At 48.3% G+C, this 17,452-nt stretch overlaps 1 protein-coding gene across 1 annotated transcript; it reads right to left on the bottom strand.

Annotated features, from left to right (window-relative positions):
- Positions 1-1,080: 1,080 nt before the first annotated feature.
- Positions 1,081-16,904, bottom strand: FIS1 (fission, mitochondrial 1). The gene is made up of 5 exons (XM_066628625.1): positions 16,759-16,904; positions 5,408-5,540; positions 4,847-4,923; positions 2,706-2,811; positions 1,081-2,322 (listed from the first exon to the last, which is right to left on the bottom strand). Exons 1-5 carry the CDS (start codon positions 16,801-16,803, stop codon positions 2,225-2,227), a joined length of 459 nt encoding a protein of 152 aa, XP_066484722.1. The 5' UTR covers positions 16,804-16,904; the 3' UTR covers positions 1,081-2,224.
- Between the last annotated feature and the right edge of the window lie 548 nt (positions 16,905-17,452).

Here is a 17,452-nt window from a genome sequence, read left to right as displayed (position 1 = left end):
CAGTAGCTTTGCATGCTGAATTTTTTGCTTTTAAGACATAGGACTCTACCTATCTATAGGTGATGTGGACCATCTGCCACAGCAGATAAGCCTTATGTCCACAAAATCAAGTAGCTAGGTTGTGAGTTCTATTTAGTCACAAGCTGTTTTAAGCCATTTCTGCCCAACATTGCATATATGCAATAGGGATCAAATGTGTACACCTGTGGGCTGGGCAGAAAGTTGTTAATTGCCATTAAATGTTTCTGAAGAAAATGAATTGTGATGAAGCACCATCAGAATCCATGGAGACAAATTAGTAGTGACGAGCTTAAATTAGGTTAATTTCAATAATACTTTGTCAGATTCACTTTCTTTGGATGCATTTGCTATCTTCAGAAAGGGGACCAGGAACTTGACTGTGTGCAAAGTCACTCCTGCTACTGGGCCAACAGCACAGCTTGACAACTGCTGTGATTTAGCTAGGGAAGTTTAAGAAGCAGTGACCTGGTACAGCAGGACAGTCTTCTTCCCCACCTATTTCAAAGCTACAAAAATGGAGGCAGGGGGAAACGAGAGGCTCCTCGAACCAGGAATTGCTTTGCTTCCACTAGCTCAGCAAAACTCTGAAAGGGACACAATGAAGGGGAAAAAATCTCCAGTCTCAGTCCAAAGGCTGCTTTGTAGACCTCTGTATACACCAGGCAAGAGGACTCTGCCAAGATGCTGGCATCTACCTGCTCACGTGCAATCAATTACAGCATTTCCAGTTTCCATTGTCACTCCCTCCCTTCCCCCCCACCCCTTGTGAAGAGGCCAGCTACTCACTCTTGAAGATTGATCTTTTCTTGACTGTGGCACTTGGCATGAGCCACTCTACAACTATTAAGCACCACTCTGCTGCCAAAGTTCCAGAGTTCATGGTAAAGTGGCAGGTGCCTTATGATTGCTGGAGATCCTGGTAAATGCCCAAGGATGTAGCAAGTCACTTGCAGAAGGAAGACAGGACAATTCCAGCATTAGCTAGTTGGTTTCACGACACTGATGGACTGTTAGTGTCTGGTCCTCAGAGAAGTAGAAATTAAAAAAACCAAATCCAGGCAGAGTCTGTAACTTTTTATTCACACTCCAGCCTCATGTCCACCAGAGGCTTGGAACAATATAAAAGCAGCTATTAAATGAGCAAGATGATTTGTTACTGGAAAAAAAGAGAGCCATTTTTCCCTGATACTATGATCTGAACATCCATCTGAAATTCAACATATTGCTAAAGGAAGTCTATTCCGCCAGGTTGGTAGGAGAGTTTTCTAAAATAATCCTCCACTACCATCTCAGACACAGATGCACTACAACACAAGGCAGTCTAGAATTCCTTCTCCTTCATCCTATAAGCCCAAGACAACTCTGAACCCTCCCAAAACCATTCCAGAAGGTAAGGCAGATGACTCTTGTTGGGATACATTCCTCTGGCTCCACAAAATAAGAGGGGCAGAAAAACACACAGAACCCCTTCACTAGCTGCAAGGAGGAAATCCAAAGAAACAAAGTGCTACAATAGTGTTAAGAAGGCTGCAAGTCTGTGCCTATGCACATCAACTGGGTGTCCATGCTGTGCATTATAGGGACAGGGGAGGATGCTTGGGGCATGCTTGTGCATGTGGCAGAGGAAACAGTCAAAAAGGTGCCTTCCCTATCTCTCCAGAAAGAGAACTGCAACTCTAAGAAAGCTCTTTTCTCCCTGGCGTGGGGTCAGAGCAACAATTAAGTCCCATCAAGGAAGATCCTGGAGCTGGTCAGAGAGACAAACTCACTGCGGCCTTCTCCAGCTTGCCAAACATTTTCTCCCCAACTATTCTGCAGCTTCTATCCCAGGCAACAGGGCCCTCTAAGCCTTTGCTGTTTTGTCACAAGTGAGAGTTAGCCCCTCCCCCCCATTGCTAACAGACTTGCTCACACAAACCCATCAATTAGAGAGGATAGACTGCAGCATGGGTTATACAGCATGAAACTTTGGTTATTGGAGCAAAGCCACTACCCCGCAGGACACCCTAATTCCATATTGTGCTCGCAGAGCCAAATTGCCACTTAGCCCCCACTATGAGTGCTACAGTTAGCCAGGAGGATGGGAACAGAGAAATCACTTGGGTTAATGGCTTTCACGTGTTTTTATTGTCCCTTAACTTCTCTGCAGAGTTCGGCTCTCAGGTGCTGGGCCAGGACACTCTAGCTGAGAACGATAGGCCTGTTAGGGTTTTGACTTGGCGACAGCCAAGCCGATGAGGCCAGCCAGTCCCGCCACACCCAGCGCCATGCCACCGACGATTGCCATGCCGACCAGGCCATCTGCAGAAAAAAACGAGGATGTCTTTGAGTGCCAGTGAAGGATCGAAAGATCTTTGAACTGTATTCTACAAAGAGCCTGTTGCCAGGGTAACCAAGAATTCCCCACAGATAACCAACATACTTTGAGGAGGAAGAGGAGCAGCTTCTAGACCCAGCCCAGTTTGGGCACAAGCACTGGTGAGAGCTTACCAGTTCTTGTGGGCCTCTGCTGGGGCACTGTCTGGCCACCAATATTCCCATTGCCCGATGAAAAATACAGGCAATATTTTAAGGCATAATTTGATCTAACCAGACAGAAACAGTTGGACATTCCAATACTGTCTTCCTGAATACCTACAGGGGAAACAAAGAGGTGGAACCTCCCCTCCAACTAGCCCACTGACCTTTCTGCATAGCTTTGTTGATGAGTTTCTCCAGCTCCAAAGCCTGCGTGTTGTTCGGCTCCGTCTTCAGCAGCCCCCGGATACACTTCAGAGCTTTCTCATACTCCTGTCACAGAGAACAAATGCACCTGTGTTTAGAATATGCATCCAAACCCAACTGTTTTAGTGCATAAAATAAGTTGCCCAGGACTTCTGCCATCTACTGCACCCTTGCCCAGCTGTGTCCTGCATGGCACCTCCCCCACACTCCAAGGCAATCCCCTTATCTACACTGTTGCCTCCGCGGCCCACAATTGAAGAGTTATGATGTGCTGGTCTTGCAGTCCATAAAGCATAAGAGATAACAGGCTCGGCGAAGATTGATGTGCCCAGGCACCACCCTGACTTCAACAAGGTTTATGAAGCTGGAATTAGCTGAGAAGAGATAAGGAAGGGCTGAGCAGCAGGAGAAGCAGAGCTTTTGCATGTGCCCTGCCATACAAGGATAACCACCCCTTGGTCAGAGTTAAGTCCAATTCAGTTAGCCCCTTGCCCATCCACCCATTCCTTCTGTGATCTCAGAGATAATACCAGAGATACATAAACATCCAGGCAACTTTATTGTTTACTTTTGATACACACTCTTAATTACCAACCAAGACTTGGTAAGGGGGAAGGAGAAAGGTAAATACAACTTTGCCCAGCACTGTCAAACAGAGTTTCTTCCAAAAGCTAGAGCTCTATACTCTGGAACTTCTCAGTCTGCAGTCCCTGGCACTCCAAAAATCAGAGAAGGATTCACAAGGGCCACTTTACATTCAGGCCATGTAAAAGGTTGTTTTGTTTCACTGGGTGTCGGGGTTCCCCTCCTCCCACAGGTCCCCAACTTACCCAGGGAGAAGACTTCAGGGCCAGAGGATCAGGGAGGAAGCTGGGGGAACATGGGGCCACCTCCCTATACACTGCCTATGCACTCCTGTGGGCAGCAAAGCGCAGCAGAGGAACACTGCGCGCCAAACCCCCCACTTCTCTCTCCGCCTTGAAGGAGGGAGGGGGGAGACAGGACACAGGCCATTCGGCTGCTGGGCAGCCGCCCCTCCCCTGCCTCGGGGGTGAAGGGGAGCACTCCCTTGCCCAGCCAACCGGGTCATGCCTTGCCGGGCAGGGCACCTGGATATGACATCAGGAGCCTACAGCTGGACCTCCCAACGTCGTCTGCAGCGCTACAGGACCCAGGTGGGCAGGGCCAGCCCACCCCCCAAAGGCAGAGACCAGAGCAGAGGCAGCAGCCTTCCCAGACATCTCAGGAACAACCCTGGCAGCTCCAGGTGAGAGGAGGTGGGAGGAAAACAGAGAGGAGGGGGAGGAGTTGTGGTCATCCCAGGGGAGGGCAGTCCCAGAGACACACCCTTTTTGTACCATCCCTGTGAGGGAAGGGGAGGGGCCAAAGGGGAGGGGTCTGCCCTACATAAACCTGGAGGCTAGGGATGACAAGGCAGTTGGGAGTTAGAAGAGCAGGCAGGAGGATCTGCTGACAGCAGCCCCTGCTCCTGACTCTGGCAAATGCTGCCAACTCAAAGAGGGGGAGCCAGGTGACATAACCCCCCCTTTCTTCTGGTGAACTAGTCTGAGGCCTCCATAAGGGAAAGGCCGGGTGGGCCCTCCCCTCTCCCCACAGGGAGGCCTCACACTGGGCGTAGGGGATTCAACCCATAGCAAGAGCTTCTGCTTTTACTGTATAGAAGAGATCCCTGAAGAGATGGTTTGCAAGATCACTGGCCTTTTCCATAACTCATCTTTTCAGCCTCCTAGTTTCAGTGAGAGCTGGTGATCAGACCAAAATCCACACTGCACATATTATGGAGTGATCTAAATGCCAAGCTAGGAATCGGTAATTAGCAACCCCAACCCCAAGACCCTTAGGGGGAAAGAATGTGTTAGAATAGTAAGAGAAGACGGAGACAGGAGAACCAACCTTTCTTTACACTGAAAAAGTGAAGGAAAGAAGAATGGCACTCAGGAAGAAGGATGAGAGCAATGCTCCTTTGCCCCTTCCTCCTGTGAGGCAAGCAGGGATCCATAGGATCATCTGACATGACTCACTGGAAAATGAAGCTGGTAATTTATGAAAGAGGAGACTAGTAGGCCACCAGCAAGCTCACCTTCAGCCGGTAATTGGCCACTGCGAGATAGAAGACATAGTCACGCTGCTCTTCTTTGTTCCCTTTTGGCAACAGATCTAAGGGTGAAGAGAAGAAAGTTTGCTTACTCTAGATAATCACCTTTTCTAAAAAAGCAGGGGGGTAATGTGGATTTCTCCATCACCAAGACCTCAAGAGCTTATGAAGCAAAATAAAGCCAATATAAACTTAAACTCAAGCAACCCCAACTAAATCCCTATGAAACCCACCACCCATCATGGTCTACAGTTCAAAGTATCGTCCTTAAAGACTGGCAAGACAGACCATGCTCTGAGCTGGGTCAACACCTTTCCACCAAGGCTCTTCTCCAATCCCTTCTGCTCCAACCCTTACCCCTGTTAGTGGGAAAGAGTTCAGAGCAAGGGTGAGAAGGAGCCTTCCTAATTACTGTTTTAAAATATTTATTCCCAGTATGGTTTTTTGACAACTGCTTCCCTACTGAGTAGACCAACCGAGCTGAGGAACCCCTTCAGCAGGGAAAATTGGGAGTTAATTCAGTGGTGGCTCAACTGGACTGCTCACCTTCAAGGAGTACAACGCCCTTCTTGATGTCCTCATTGTACTTGCTGCGAACCAAGCACCAGGCATACTCAAATTTGGTCCCTTTGGAGACACTGCCTGCATTTACCTCCGCATTGTACTTCTTTTCAAATCTCTGGGGCGGAGCAAAGGGAAAAACAAAACAGAGGAGAGCTGCAGTGAGTGGAGAGAGAAAAGAGCAATGTCTACCACTCCAATCACAGTAGTATTGCAAGAGTAGGGGACGTGCACTTCTCATCTAAGTGAATTTCTGAAGCCTTTAAAAACAACAACATGGCAATGAGGTCAACTTAACAGAGCCCCAACACAGCAGGTCATAAAAGCTAGAGAGCAGAGTGTAGAGGCTAGGATGTGAGTGAACTGCTATTTATCCCACATACAATAAAATCCCTCTCAGTCCAGCATAGATGACTGATTCTTCTCTGCCTATGGGGCACGGGGGACCTGAACTGTGTGGTTTGAAACTCTGGTGTGGACCTGAGGCAGGGAGTCAGAAGGAAAAATGGGCTATGTCAGAATGCCAGATGCAAGGGAGGACACCAGGATGAGGTCTCTTGTTACCTGGTGTGCTCCCTGGGGCATTTGGTGGGCCGCTGTGAGATACAGGAAGCTGGACTAGATGGGCCTATGGCCTGATCCAGTGGGGCTGTTCTTATGTAAAAGTATAGACATTCCTGCTGTATTGCAAATACACAAATACCTTGCTAATACAGCGGATTAGGTTTCAGATCACCACTGTAAAGCAAATATTGCCTTAAAGTGAATCATAGCCTTTCTTTACACTGGCCAGTGTATATAAAAGCCTAAAAACATATTTACACTATCATTCGAGTGAATAGCGCCATGCCAAAAAAAGTAAAAAATTCAAAAAAATGCTAGACTATATGAGTACAGGCAACAGTACTGACCAATTTGCTCAGTTCAGCTCAGAGTGAGCCGATGTGTGTGTCACCACCAAAACCCCTTAAGACTAGTGGTTTTCAAACTGGGGCATTGCGTCACCCCAGCCTGAGAGCCCTCAGCAATTCTCCCTTAAGGGGCGGGGAGGAGGGGAAGGTAGAGACACCATGTCCAGCACCGCCCCTCTGATCTGGGTGCAGAGGTGCGCTGCCACTCCCCGCCGCCTGCAGCAGCCTCCCCGGGGGTTAGGGGAGCCCAGTGCCAGTCTCAGCAGGGCTCCCCACGGAGCGCAGACCCCTCCAGAAGGCAATCACAACCACTTCTGGTTTTGCAATCAAAAAACAGGAAGTAGTCGTGATGCTGGGCATCACGTCTCCTCCCCTCCCCTGCCCCTGCAGCAAAGACTTAGTGGCTCTCAAACTCTCCCCGACAGTTTGAAAACTACTGCCTTAAGAGCAAGGCAAGTGCCAAAAACAAGAATACAATTAAAAGCACTGTACAATATTAGCTGTAAAGCAAGGTACAGTTAACATCTACTATTTTCATAGCTTGTTTAAGTTTGCAAAGTACTACTGTTCCCATTTCAAGGAGGACGGAACTGAAGCCAACTAATGCAATTTGCCCAGGGCCATTCAGGGACACCATGCTAGAAATGGTTTTCCAGTCATTTCCATTCCATTCTCAACCCTCTGAAATCCCTTGGCGGTCTATAGATTTCTCTTCCACTTTGACATGTTAACCCATACAGATTACCATGAAGTGCACAGAGCTGGAAAAACACATTTCATTAATTCCGTGGCCCCAGCAGTCCCACCTCCAATTAATCAAGATGTTCAGCTGGCATCATAACACCTCTGGAAGCTCACCAGAGTAGAACATCTCAGAAAAAAAAAAAAAAAACACCCTCACCTTTTAGCAGATATAGTTCTGGTCTTGCCAGCAATCCAGTTTTGCTTATTGGATTTCTGCCTCTTATGTTTAAGATGCAGGAAAGCCCCTCCCCACCCCAAACCTGGGGAAAAAAAGAATAACCCTAATCTGGTGATTATATAGAATGTCTCATTCAGCAGGCCAGGCCTATGTCAACAGAATCAACTTGCTGGCAGCTGAAAAGCTGCCACCAACCCTTCTTCCAACTGAGCCCTCTTCGAATACTGCAGGGGGAAGAGAGAAAACAAGACATAACCAAGTATTCCAAACATGGTGGGTAGTCTCTCTGCACAGAGAGGGAAAGGTCTGAGGATCCATCAGATTTCTTTTCCAGCCTTCTGCAAAACTTGCTGAACCACCAGAAAGGGATAGAGTAGACTGAACACAAACTGCAGAGGAGAAACAGAGCAGCCGAAAGTAGGTTCCCAATTCTAAACACTTCCATCTAGAAGAAGATGCTCAACCAATGTAAAAGCCAGACAACATTAAAAGAAATTCAGCAAAACACATTCACAGAAACATCCTTGTAAGAGATTGAACTATTAAAAAAGCATCCTCAAGGCACACTGAAATAAGAATGCTTTCACTGCCTGCCCCAGACAAGCAGAGATGGAGCCCAGCAGATTTCCCAGAGCAGGGTCTTGGTGCCTCAACAAGAAAGTCCTATTCCTGGCATTCAACTGCTGTATCTCCAATGGCAGAGGGACACAAAGCAGGGTCTCTGACAATGGTCTTGTGGTTCGGACAGGATTGGAGGCCTAAGAACCATGATGGGTGGATATTTGACTCTCACAGAAGGAGCAGTCAAGGGAGATTGGATTCTATCCTGATTTCAGGATACAAAAGGAGACAAACTGCTCTCCTCTCTTTATAACAGTAGCTGCCTGGAGAGGCCTGCCTCTGTCCCCACCCCAACCACCATGACCTGGGATAACTGCCTGGCTAATATAGATGTTAGCATCACTCCTTACCCTTCTGCACAGCTAGCAAGACCAGGGTAAACTAAACAGCAGTAAAAATTCATGTAAAAGGAGTACGGCACATGTGAACAACTGACAGTATTCAGTTCTTCTTTGACCACTGGGGTGCAGATTTTTTTTTCCTTTTCTGGAAAAAAAGCACAGAGTGCCTGGTGAGAACACATCATTCCCAGACAAAGAATCACCCCCAACAGGAACAGGCTCTCCAGCCGGATCTTTTGTGCAGCATTATGCAAGAACCAAGAAAATAAAAAAGCACAAGCAGCACCTCTGTGACCGGGATTGTGCTGTCAGAAACCAAACACTGATCTTTTGTCTCCCAGTTGACAGAGAGATCTGGGCGGGTTGCACGAGGCAGTTCCGGAGGGTCAGAGTGGACTCTTTGCTCCACGTGTACTTGAACTGCTTGCTCCTGATGGTGGGAGAGAATGGCTAATTGCACCTTGTCTAATAAAAGGCTCAGAAGTGAACCTGAAGACATGGGGAAGAGTTTCCCTCCTACAAGGATGATGACCTTTACAAGGGAGCCAATTCCTGAACAGATTTGCTAGGATGGTCAAGGTCAGCCAAAAGCCTTTCCAAGTGGAAGAGTCCTCTCACATACCTGCTCAAAAGTCCACATTTACTCAAAATAGCCCCTCAAGGAGATCACAACGTTTGCCATGAAGCACCCTTTCCACTTCCCACGTAAACAGAGCTGTTTAAACAGCTTAATTGTGAAACAGCTGCCCAAAAACCTGGAAACACCTACACAATGCCCAGAAGAGTCCTCCAGTTCACTCTCAAAGGGGCGGGCAACTGGGAGGGTATGACCTTATTGGAGGGCCTAGATTCTTCAGAGAGAAGAATTAGCGGCTGATAACTCCCTGGGCCAAACATACCCAACCAGTTACTCACAGCCGATACTGTGTCAGTATCAGATACAAAGTTCCTCAGTCTCCCAGCCCCGGTCCAGGACAACACACATGCAACCTTCAACAATGGCTTACACAAGTGAACGAGGTGCCACAGTTCACACCACACGGAGATAGCTTTCACAGAAATTCACCCCATAAATAATTGTTTTCTTCAGAAAGTGTACAGTCCAAGATGAATAAAGGTAAGGAACTAGACTGTGGTGGTAACACAGGCCCGTAGAAGATGACCAGCCGCCACAGGGCCCTTCTGCATGACCCACTTCAAGTCTACTTTGAAAGCCAGAGCTGCAGTGATCCTAGAGTTTTGCAACTCTACATACCAGTCATATATAGTGTAATAAGATCTACAGTTCCCCTGGGGGCTGGGGATAAGAATAGGCCCTCAGTTTGGCTGTACTTGTCGTAAGAGGCAACTGAACAGCCACCAGGTAGATGGGACACGTCAGCCTGGAAAGGCAGCTCATCTGAGAGAAGGAAAACTCTGATCCCAAACCTCCACTGCCTTGTGGCTACATCCAGTTATGGAAAAGGCTTCAGGAGTCAATCTCAAAGCAAAATCTGGAACCTGAGGCAGTTCATGGCTGAACACAGTCACGTTCTGGCAACTCCTATGACGCTGCTGGCACAACAATCAACAGTATTTATATACCGCTTTTCAACTCAAAGTTCACAAAGCGGTTTACAGAGAAAAATCAAATAACTAAATGGCACCAATCGTATTGGCTTCTGCCTTTCCATTGGACCATTTCAGCGATGTGGAGAGGGGGGATTTGTCTATCCTCCGTATCTACCTTACCCAGGCTTCGTGCACTGGAGAGGACACTCTGTTCCATCTGCCAACATGGAAGATCTAGTCATTGTGCTCACCATTCCGCCTGGTTCTCATCCCCAAAACACAGAGCCGTAATGAAAGTGCCGCTACGGAGCATTCAGCGACAGCATCATTGACATGCTCTGGAACATGAAAGTGAGGCTGCACAGGGCTTTTGTTAGAGATGTGCATCTGCAACACTGACTTAGTGCTACCAAGTCAGAGGAAATGCAATTGCTCCCTCTGCAGGACGGCCCAGGGAGCAACCCCAATTTGCCTCCGAGAAGAGGAAGGAGGAATAAAGGTCCACACTCAGGCTCAAATTTAATTGTCACAGCATTCCTGTTCAGAAACTATTAGAAACACAACTTAAATTGCCCCTTCTTTTTAGCCACTTAAGTCAATCAACCCTGGCTGACAAGTCACCAAGTGAAGTCACAGAGCTGCTTTATGGAGCTAAACTCTTGGTCTCCCGAGCTAAGTATTGCCTATACTCTGACTAGCAAAGGCTCTCTAGGATTTCAAGCAGGGGGCCTTTCCCAGTTTTACCTGGAGAAGCTGGGGATTCAACTTTGAATGTCCTAGTGGCATCGCACACATTCCATCACTTTTTGCTCCTCACATCAGCTACAACTTGGTTCCCTCAGGCCAATAGGAAAACAAACCATACTACACCAAGAGACATTTCATCACTGATCTCAATTTACACAAGTTTCCTTTTTGCACAAGCTTCGCTTTTCAACACATCTGTACTTAGTCTTCTGAGATACTACCAAACATTGCACATGTTTTTGAAACCTGCCTTCACAATCCTGGCAGATGTGAAAACTGGTTTTAAATTATACAGAGTCCAAAACACACAACTCCAGTCCTGTACATATGGTGATTGTACAAGCCAGACAAAAATTGACCAGAGACTCCAAAGTTTTGACTGTTCACCACATTTTGGACCAAAGTCAACACCTCCAGGGTAAACGCAATGCACGGTACCAAACAAAACTCCCACTTGCTATCATTGTATTGGCAACCTTCAGTCTCGAAAGACTATGGTATCGCGCTCTGAAAGGTGGTTCTGGCACAGCGTCTAGTGTGGCTGAAAAGGCCAATCCGGGAGTGACAATCCCTTCCACACCGGGAGCAAGTGCAGTCTGTCCCTGGTCTGTCTCCCTGGCTATGGGCCTTCCTTCTTTGCCTCTTAGCCTCAGACTGTTGGCAAAGTGTCTCTTCAAACTGGGAAAGGCCATGCTGCACAGCCTGCCTCCAAGCGGGCCGCTCAGAGGCCAGGGTTTCCCACTTGTTGAGGTCCATCCCTAAGGCCTTCAGATCCCTCTTGCAGATGTCCTTGTATCGCAGCTGTGGTCTACCTGTAGGGCGCTTTCCTTGCACGAGTTCTCCATAGAGGAGATCCTTTGGGATCCGGCCATCATCCATTCTCACAACATGACCAAGCCAACGCAGGCGTCTCTGTTTCAGCAGTGAATACATGCTAGGGATTCCAGCACGTTCCAGGACTGTGTTGTTTGGAACTTTGTCCTGCCAGGTGATGCCGAGGATGCGTCGGAGGCAGCGCATGTGGAAAGCGATCAGTTTCCTCTCCTGTTGTGAGCGAAGAGTCCATGACTCGCTGCAGTACAGAAGTGTACTCAGGACGCAAGCTCTGTAGACCTGGATCTTGGTATGTTCCGTCAGCTTCTTGTTGGACCAGACTCTCTTTGTGAGTCTGGAAAACGTGGTAGCTGCTTTACCGATGCGCTTGTTTAGCTCGGTATCGAGAGAAAGAGTGTCGGAGATCGTTGAGCCAAGGTACACAAAGTCATGGACAACCTCCAGTTCATGCTCAGAGATTGTAATGCAGGGAGGTGAGTCCACATCCTGAACCATGACCTGTGTTTTCTTCAGGCTGATTGTCAGTCCAAAATCTTGGCAGGCCTTGCTAAAACGATCCATGAGCTGCTGGAGATCTTTGGCAGAGTGGGTAGTGACAGCTGCATCGTCGGCAAAGAGGAAGTCACGCAGACATTTCAGCTGGACTTTGGATTTTGCTCTCAGTCTGGAGAGGTTGAAGAGCTTTCCGTCTGATCTGGTCCGGAGATAGATGCCTTCTGTTGCAGTTCCAAAGGCCTGCTTCAGCAGGACAGCGAAGAAAATCCCAAACAAGGTTGGTGCAAGAACACAGCCCTGCTTCACTCCGCTTCGGATGTCAAAAGGGTCTGATGTGGAGCCATCGAAGACAACAGTGCCCTTCATGTCCTTGTGAAAAGATCTGATGATGCTGAGGAGCCTGGGTGGACATCCAATCTTGGGGAGAATCTTGAAGAGGCCGTCTCTGCTGACCAGGTCGAAAGCCTTTGTGAGATCTATGAAGGATATAAAGAGTGGCTGTCGTTGTTCCCTGCATTTCTCCTGCAGTTGTCTAAGGGAGAATACCATATCAGTGGTGGACCTGTTGGCTCGGAATCCACACTGCGATTCTGGATAGACGCTCTCTGCAAGTACCTGGAGCCTCTTTAGTACAACTCGGGCAAACAGCTTTCCTACAACGCTAAGGAGAGAGATGCCGCGGTAGTTGTTGCAGTCACCCCTGTCACCTTTGTTCTTGTACAGCGTGATGATGTTTGCATCCCTCATGTCTTGAGGTACTCCACCTTCTCTGCAGCAGAGACAGAGGATTTCATGCAGCTCAGTGACGATGATCTCTTTGCAGCATTTTAGGACTTCAGCAGGGATGCTGTCTTTTCCAGGTGCCTTGCCAAAGGCAAGGGAGTCCAGGGCCACGTGAAGTTCTTCTAGGGTTGGTTCACTGTCAAGCTCTTCCAGCACAGGCAGGCACTCAATGTTGTTCAGTGCTTCTTCGGTGACTACATTTTCTCTGGAATATAGCTCAGAGTAGTGCTGCACCCAGCGTTCCATCTGCTGCGCCCGATCCTGGATGACCTCGCCTGTGGCAGACTTCAGAGGGGCAATTTTCCTCTGTGTTGGACCTAGGGCCTGCTTGATACCATCATACATCCCCTTGATGTTGCCCGTGTCAGCTGCTATCTGTATCTCGGAACAGAGCTGGAGCCAGTAGTCGTTAGCACATCTCCTGGCAGTCTGTTGGACTTTGCTGCGAGCAGTTCGGAGGACCTGCAGGTTGCGCTCACTGGGACAGGCCTTGTATGCTGCTTGAGCTCTCCTCTTTTCCTCAATGACTGGTGTCAACTCCTCAGAGTGGGCTTCAAACCAGTCTGCCGTCTTGTTGGTCTTCTTGCCGAATATGGACAAGGCGGTGTTGTAAACGGTATTCTTGAAATGTTCCCATCTGTTGGATGCGTTTGCGTCGGCCGGGCCTGGAAGAGATTCCTCAAGCGCTTGTGCAAATTCCTCCACTTTTCTCTGATCCCGGGTCTTGCTGGTATCAATGCGAGGTCTCCCTTCCTTTTTCGCGTGATACAGTCGCTTTGTTTGCAGTTTCACTCTGCTGCACACCAGGGAGTGGTCAGTGTCGCAGGCAGCACCATGATAACTGCGTGTGATCTTGATGCTGGGAAGGCTGGAGCGTCTGGTGAGGATCAGGTCGAGCTGGTGCCAGTGCTTTGATCTTGGATGTCTCCAAGAGACTCTATGTTGGGGCTTTGTGTTGAAGAATGTGTTGCTGACACAGAGACTGTGATGACAGCAAAACTCTAGCAGGCGTTGGCCATTTTCGTTCATCCTCCCAGTGCCAAACTGACCTAAGCAAGTGGGCCATGAACTGTTATCAGCACCAACTCTAGCATCTTGCTATCAAGGCATCCTTTAATGAGTGCAGAAAAAAACAAAGTCACAGTGAAGGGAAAGTTACAGTTAAACACCACTTTCTTGCAGAGTTCAGCCCTACTCTAAAGCTGCAACCCCTACACATACAGAGAAATCCCACTGAGCTCAATGGGACCAGCACACAAGAGAATATAGCAGTGGTTCCCAAAATGTGAGCGGTGGCTCCCTGGGTAGCCGTGGAAACCAGCCAGGGAAGCCATGGAATCCTTGTGGATAAACATGCCACCCTACACAATGTATGGGATTGCAGCCCTAATAGGAAACCACAGCCAGTGGCTCAGCAGGTAAAGGGAGCCACCAGTCAAAAGTTTAGGAACCACTGGAATATAGTATAGGTAGACTCCAGCCACAAGAGTTACTCAAAGTAATTTGGGGCCACCTAGCGGATTGGCTTTCTAGGTCATTTCCCTCTATATCACTACCAGATACCAGACTGTAAAATGCTTCCTCACAGGGTTGCTCTCAACAATCATCCAGAAGCTGCAAGTTGACAGGCAATCTCACTAAGCCACTTGGAAGCAATGCTCCTCTAATGCTAGCAAATCTTCCTGTCACTATCAAACATACCAATTTTGGCAAGTGACTTGAATCCAGCACACCTCCATGACAATTTCTTCCTTCCCTTTGAAACATAGAAAACCGCATTGGTGAAACTACAGGGAAAGCCTCTTCCCAATCCAATATGCAAATAGTTCCTCTGAGCAGACACTGTGTCTCAATCTTTTGCAACGTGTAGCAATTGCATAAGGAGGCAGCTGACAATATCGCGGCTGATCAGTCAACATGGAAAGGATTCCACAACAGTAGATAATTATGACTTCTGCTGGACAGGGAAGGGCTTTCTTGCAAAGGTTAGCTCCCTAAAGCCTGGACCTACAGGAAGAAAAAGGTAGCTCATTATTCCTTGTCAGTAAATAACTTCACACAGTGTGGAGAAAGAGGAGTCTATTCTATTCCCTCAGAATTTGTCTGTCCTCAGAATGGTCTTAAAAAGAAGTTGCTAACCGGGATTTACAGAACAGGCAAAACCACAGTGATCACAAGAAGCTAAACACATCAGAAGAAGAAAAATTCCTTATGCTAAAAGAGGGGTGCCCAAACGCTGGCTTGGGGGTCACTTGCAGCCCTCAGGAACTCACAATCCAGCCCATGGGGAGCCCCAGTCTCCAATAAGCTTCTTGTCCTCTAGAGACTTGCAGGAGCCCAGGCTGGCCTGGCACAACTACTCTCAGCATGAAGATGACTGTTTGACTTCTCATATGAGCTGTGGGACAAGCACTGTGATGCAGCCGTGGTAATGAAGGAAAGGCCAGCCTTGCTTTGTGCAAGGACTTTTATAGGCCTTGAGCCATTGCAAGATCTTCATTCATTCATATAAGTTTCAGCTCTAATATATTCATTTATGTAAATTTATTCAGCCCCCAACACAGTGTCAGAGGGATGATGTGGCCCTCCTGCCAAAATGTTTGCCCACTCCTATGCTAAAAGGAGGGGGTGCAGAAAAGAGCGTGTGCACACAAGGCAGGAGGAATCTCTCCAACCTACAGCAGTCATTACCAGGCTGTGTGCTACAAGAGAAGTATGCCTTGAAAAGGTCTCAGATACCCACTCAAAATGAGCTATGGCTCTGTATGAGGCACTGCTCTGGCTCCTTTCCAAGATTCCCCCCTCAATTTGGGGGGAAAACCATTTATTATGTCTCTAAAGTGGGTACAGTTAAAGAAACTGCTACTTGCCCCTGAACAAAAGACACTTCAATTGCTTCAGCTACCCAAGTTAGTGGGATGGCAGCATGGGAGAGGTGAGCCTTCTCTGCAGTGGCACCAAAACTATGGAACTCCCTACTTCCCTCATGGTTCTATGGCAAAGGCTCAAAACATTTCTGTTTAGTTGCGCAAGTGTGAGTGTGAGTGATCTGTCCACCCCAGTGCTTCCGTAAGTCCTTATTTACTGTGGTTCATACTGCAGTGTTTGTTTTTGTTTCAAGTCTAGAACTGTAAGCAAACATTCAGCCCAGTCTAGTGCCCTTGTGGTGTCAACAGACACTTGCTGGTTGCACAGGCTGCTGGAGACTGACTGCCTCTTTGCTTTTGGAGCCTCTTTGTTGGGCTCTGGCCTTCACCATATATGTGGTGTGTCATTAAGAGGAAGGTTGTTAAGCAGCACATACCTCTGTGTGTGTTGTGTCTGCCGCTCTGTGTGTGTGTTGTGTGTGCCTCTCTGCATGTGTGTGTCTCTGTATGTGGGGTGCTCTGTGTGTGTGTGTCTCTGCATGTGACTATGCAACCTTGAAGCAGCCGACAAGCTGAAGCCGAGCTATTCCATCTGCTCTGAGCGTGGGAGGATGGAGGCCAGAATGTGAAGCCAGATCGGAATGAAACACCTGAATGTAGTGGCTCTTGAAAGAAAGAACCTTCTTTCAAAAATTGTAAAAATCCCTATTTAATACGGGATTTAAATAAAGCCTGCCTATGTAAACCGCCTTGAATAAAGTCTTGAATAAAGACCAAGAAAGGCAGTATATAAATACCTGTTGTTGTTGTTGTTGTTGTTGTTATGTGTGCGTTGTGGGTGGCACTCTTGTGTCTGCCACTCTGGGTGTGTGTCTGTCTCTGTGTGTGTGCACATGTGTCTGTACATGCACACAGTACATGCTTCCAGCCTCAGCAGGGGAAAGGGAAAAAAAGCAGTCAGAAGGCTGGGGAGCCAGCAGGGCAGTACAAGGAGGACAGCCCAGCCTGGCTTGGGAGAGGGAAGAGGCTAACAGGGGGAGGGGCGCCTGCCAGGCCTGAGGAGGGAGGGAGCCGCTGGAAGGGAGGTGGCTGAGGAGCTCCCTTGTGGAGGGAGAGGGCAGGCTGGGAGCTCAAGAGGGCAAACTGGCTCAGCCCACCCAGCCCAGCCCAGCTCCAGGCAGGCACAGGCCTCGCCAGCAGTACCCGAGACCCGCAGACAGAGCCTCCCCCGCCAGGCGCAGTTTACCCCCGCTCACTGCCTCACCTGCAGGTCCTCCAGCGCCACCACCTCGCTCAGCACCGACTCCATCGCTCGTCCCCTCAGACAGCACAGCCGGAAGCAGAACTCACTCCTGCAGAGACACTCTAGGACGAGAGCCGCTCACTTCTATGGCGGCTACTCCGCCGCGCCCCCCCCGCCCGCTGACTTCACGCGTGTTGCCCCGCCTCCCTGCGGCACTAGTGCGCATGCGTCCGGCGTTGCCATGGTAACGGAGTATAAATTTCAGTCGGCGGTTAGTTTGAAGGGAAAAAAAAAATACCCCGTTTCCTACCCCCATTCCTTCCCCGGCGTGACGGTTCTCGCAGTGGAGCGCAGGAGTTCAAAATGAACCGCCAAGGTGAAAACGCCCTTCGTTCCCATGGCAACGCCAGGTGCGCGCAACTTCCAGGTTTTCCGGGACGGGGAAAAAATGAGTCGTACGGTGGCCGAACTAGTTCAAAATACCTCAGTAGGCAAAAATCTGGCTCCTCCTTTGGTCAGGCTGAAAAATTTTAGGAAATAATTAGAAAAAACTTCAGTAAAAAGCTCTGGATTTATTTATTTGTATTAATTATAATTAATGACATATATATAATTAATAGATGTCATTAATGGTAATTTATACATAAATAAATCCAGAGTGATGCCAATAAAGGTCTTACTGAACTGAAATCCAGAGTGTTTATATATTATAATT

This window comes from Tiliqua scincoides, chromosome 5, assembly GCF_035046505.1.
Source record: "Tiliqua scincoides isolate rTilSci1 chromosome 5, rTilSci1.hap2, whole genome shotgun sequence".
NCBI classification, from domain to species: domain Eukaryota; kingdom Metazoa; phylum Chordata; class Lepidosauria; order Squamata; family Scincidae; genus Tiliqua; species Tiliqua scincoides.
Note: the sequence above shows the minus strand (reverse complement) of the source record. Positions and strands in the feature narration are given on the sequence as shown.

Coding starts and splice junctions, on each gene's coding strand:
- FIS1 (XM_066628625.1), bottom strand. CDS start 16,803: ATGGAGTCGGTGCTGAGCGAGGTGGTGGCGCTGGAGGACCTGCAG. Junction 5,541..16,758: donor TGGCGCTGGAGGACCTGCAG/GTGAGGCAGTGA, acceptor GCTCCGCCCCAG/AGATTTGAAAAGAAGTACAA. Junction 2,812..4,846: donor TGGCCAATTACCGGCTGAAG/GTGAGCTTGCTG, acceptor TCTCTGTGACAG/GAGTATGAGAAAGCTCTGAA.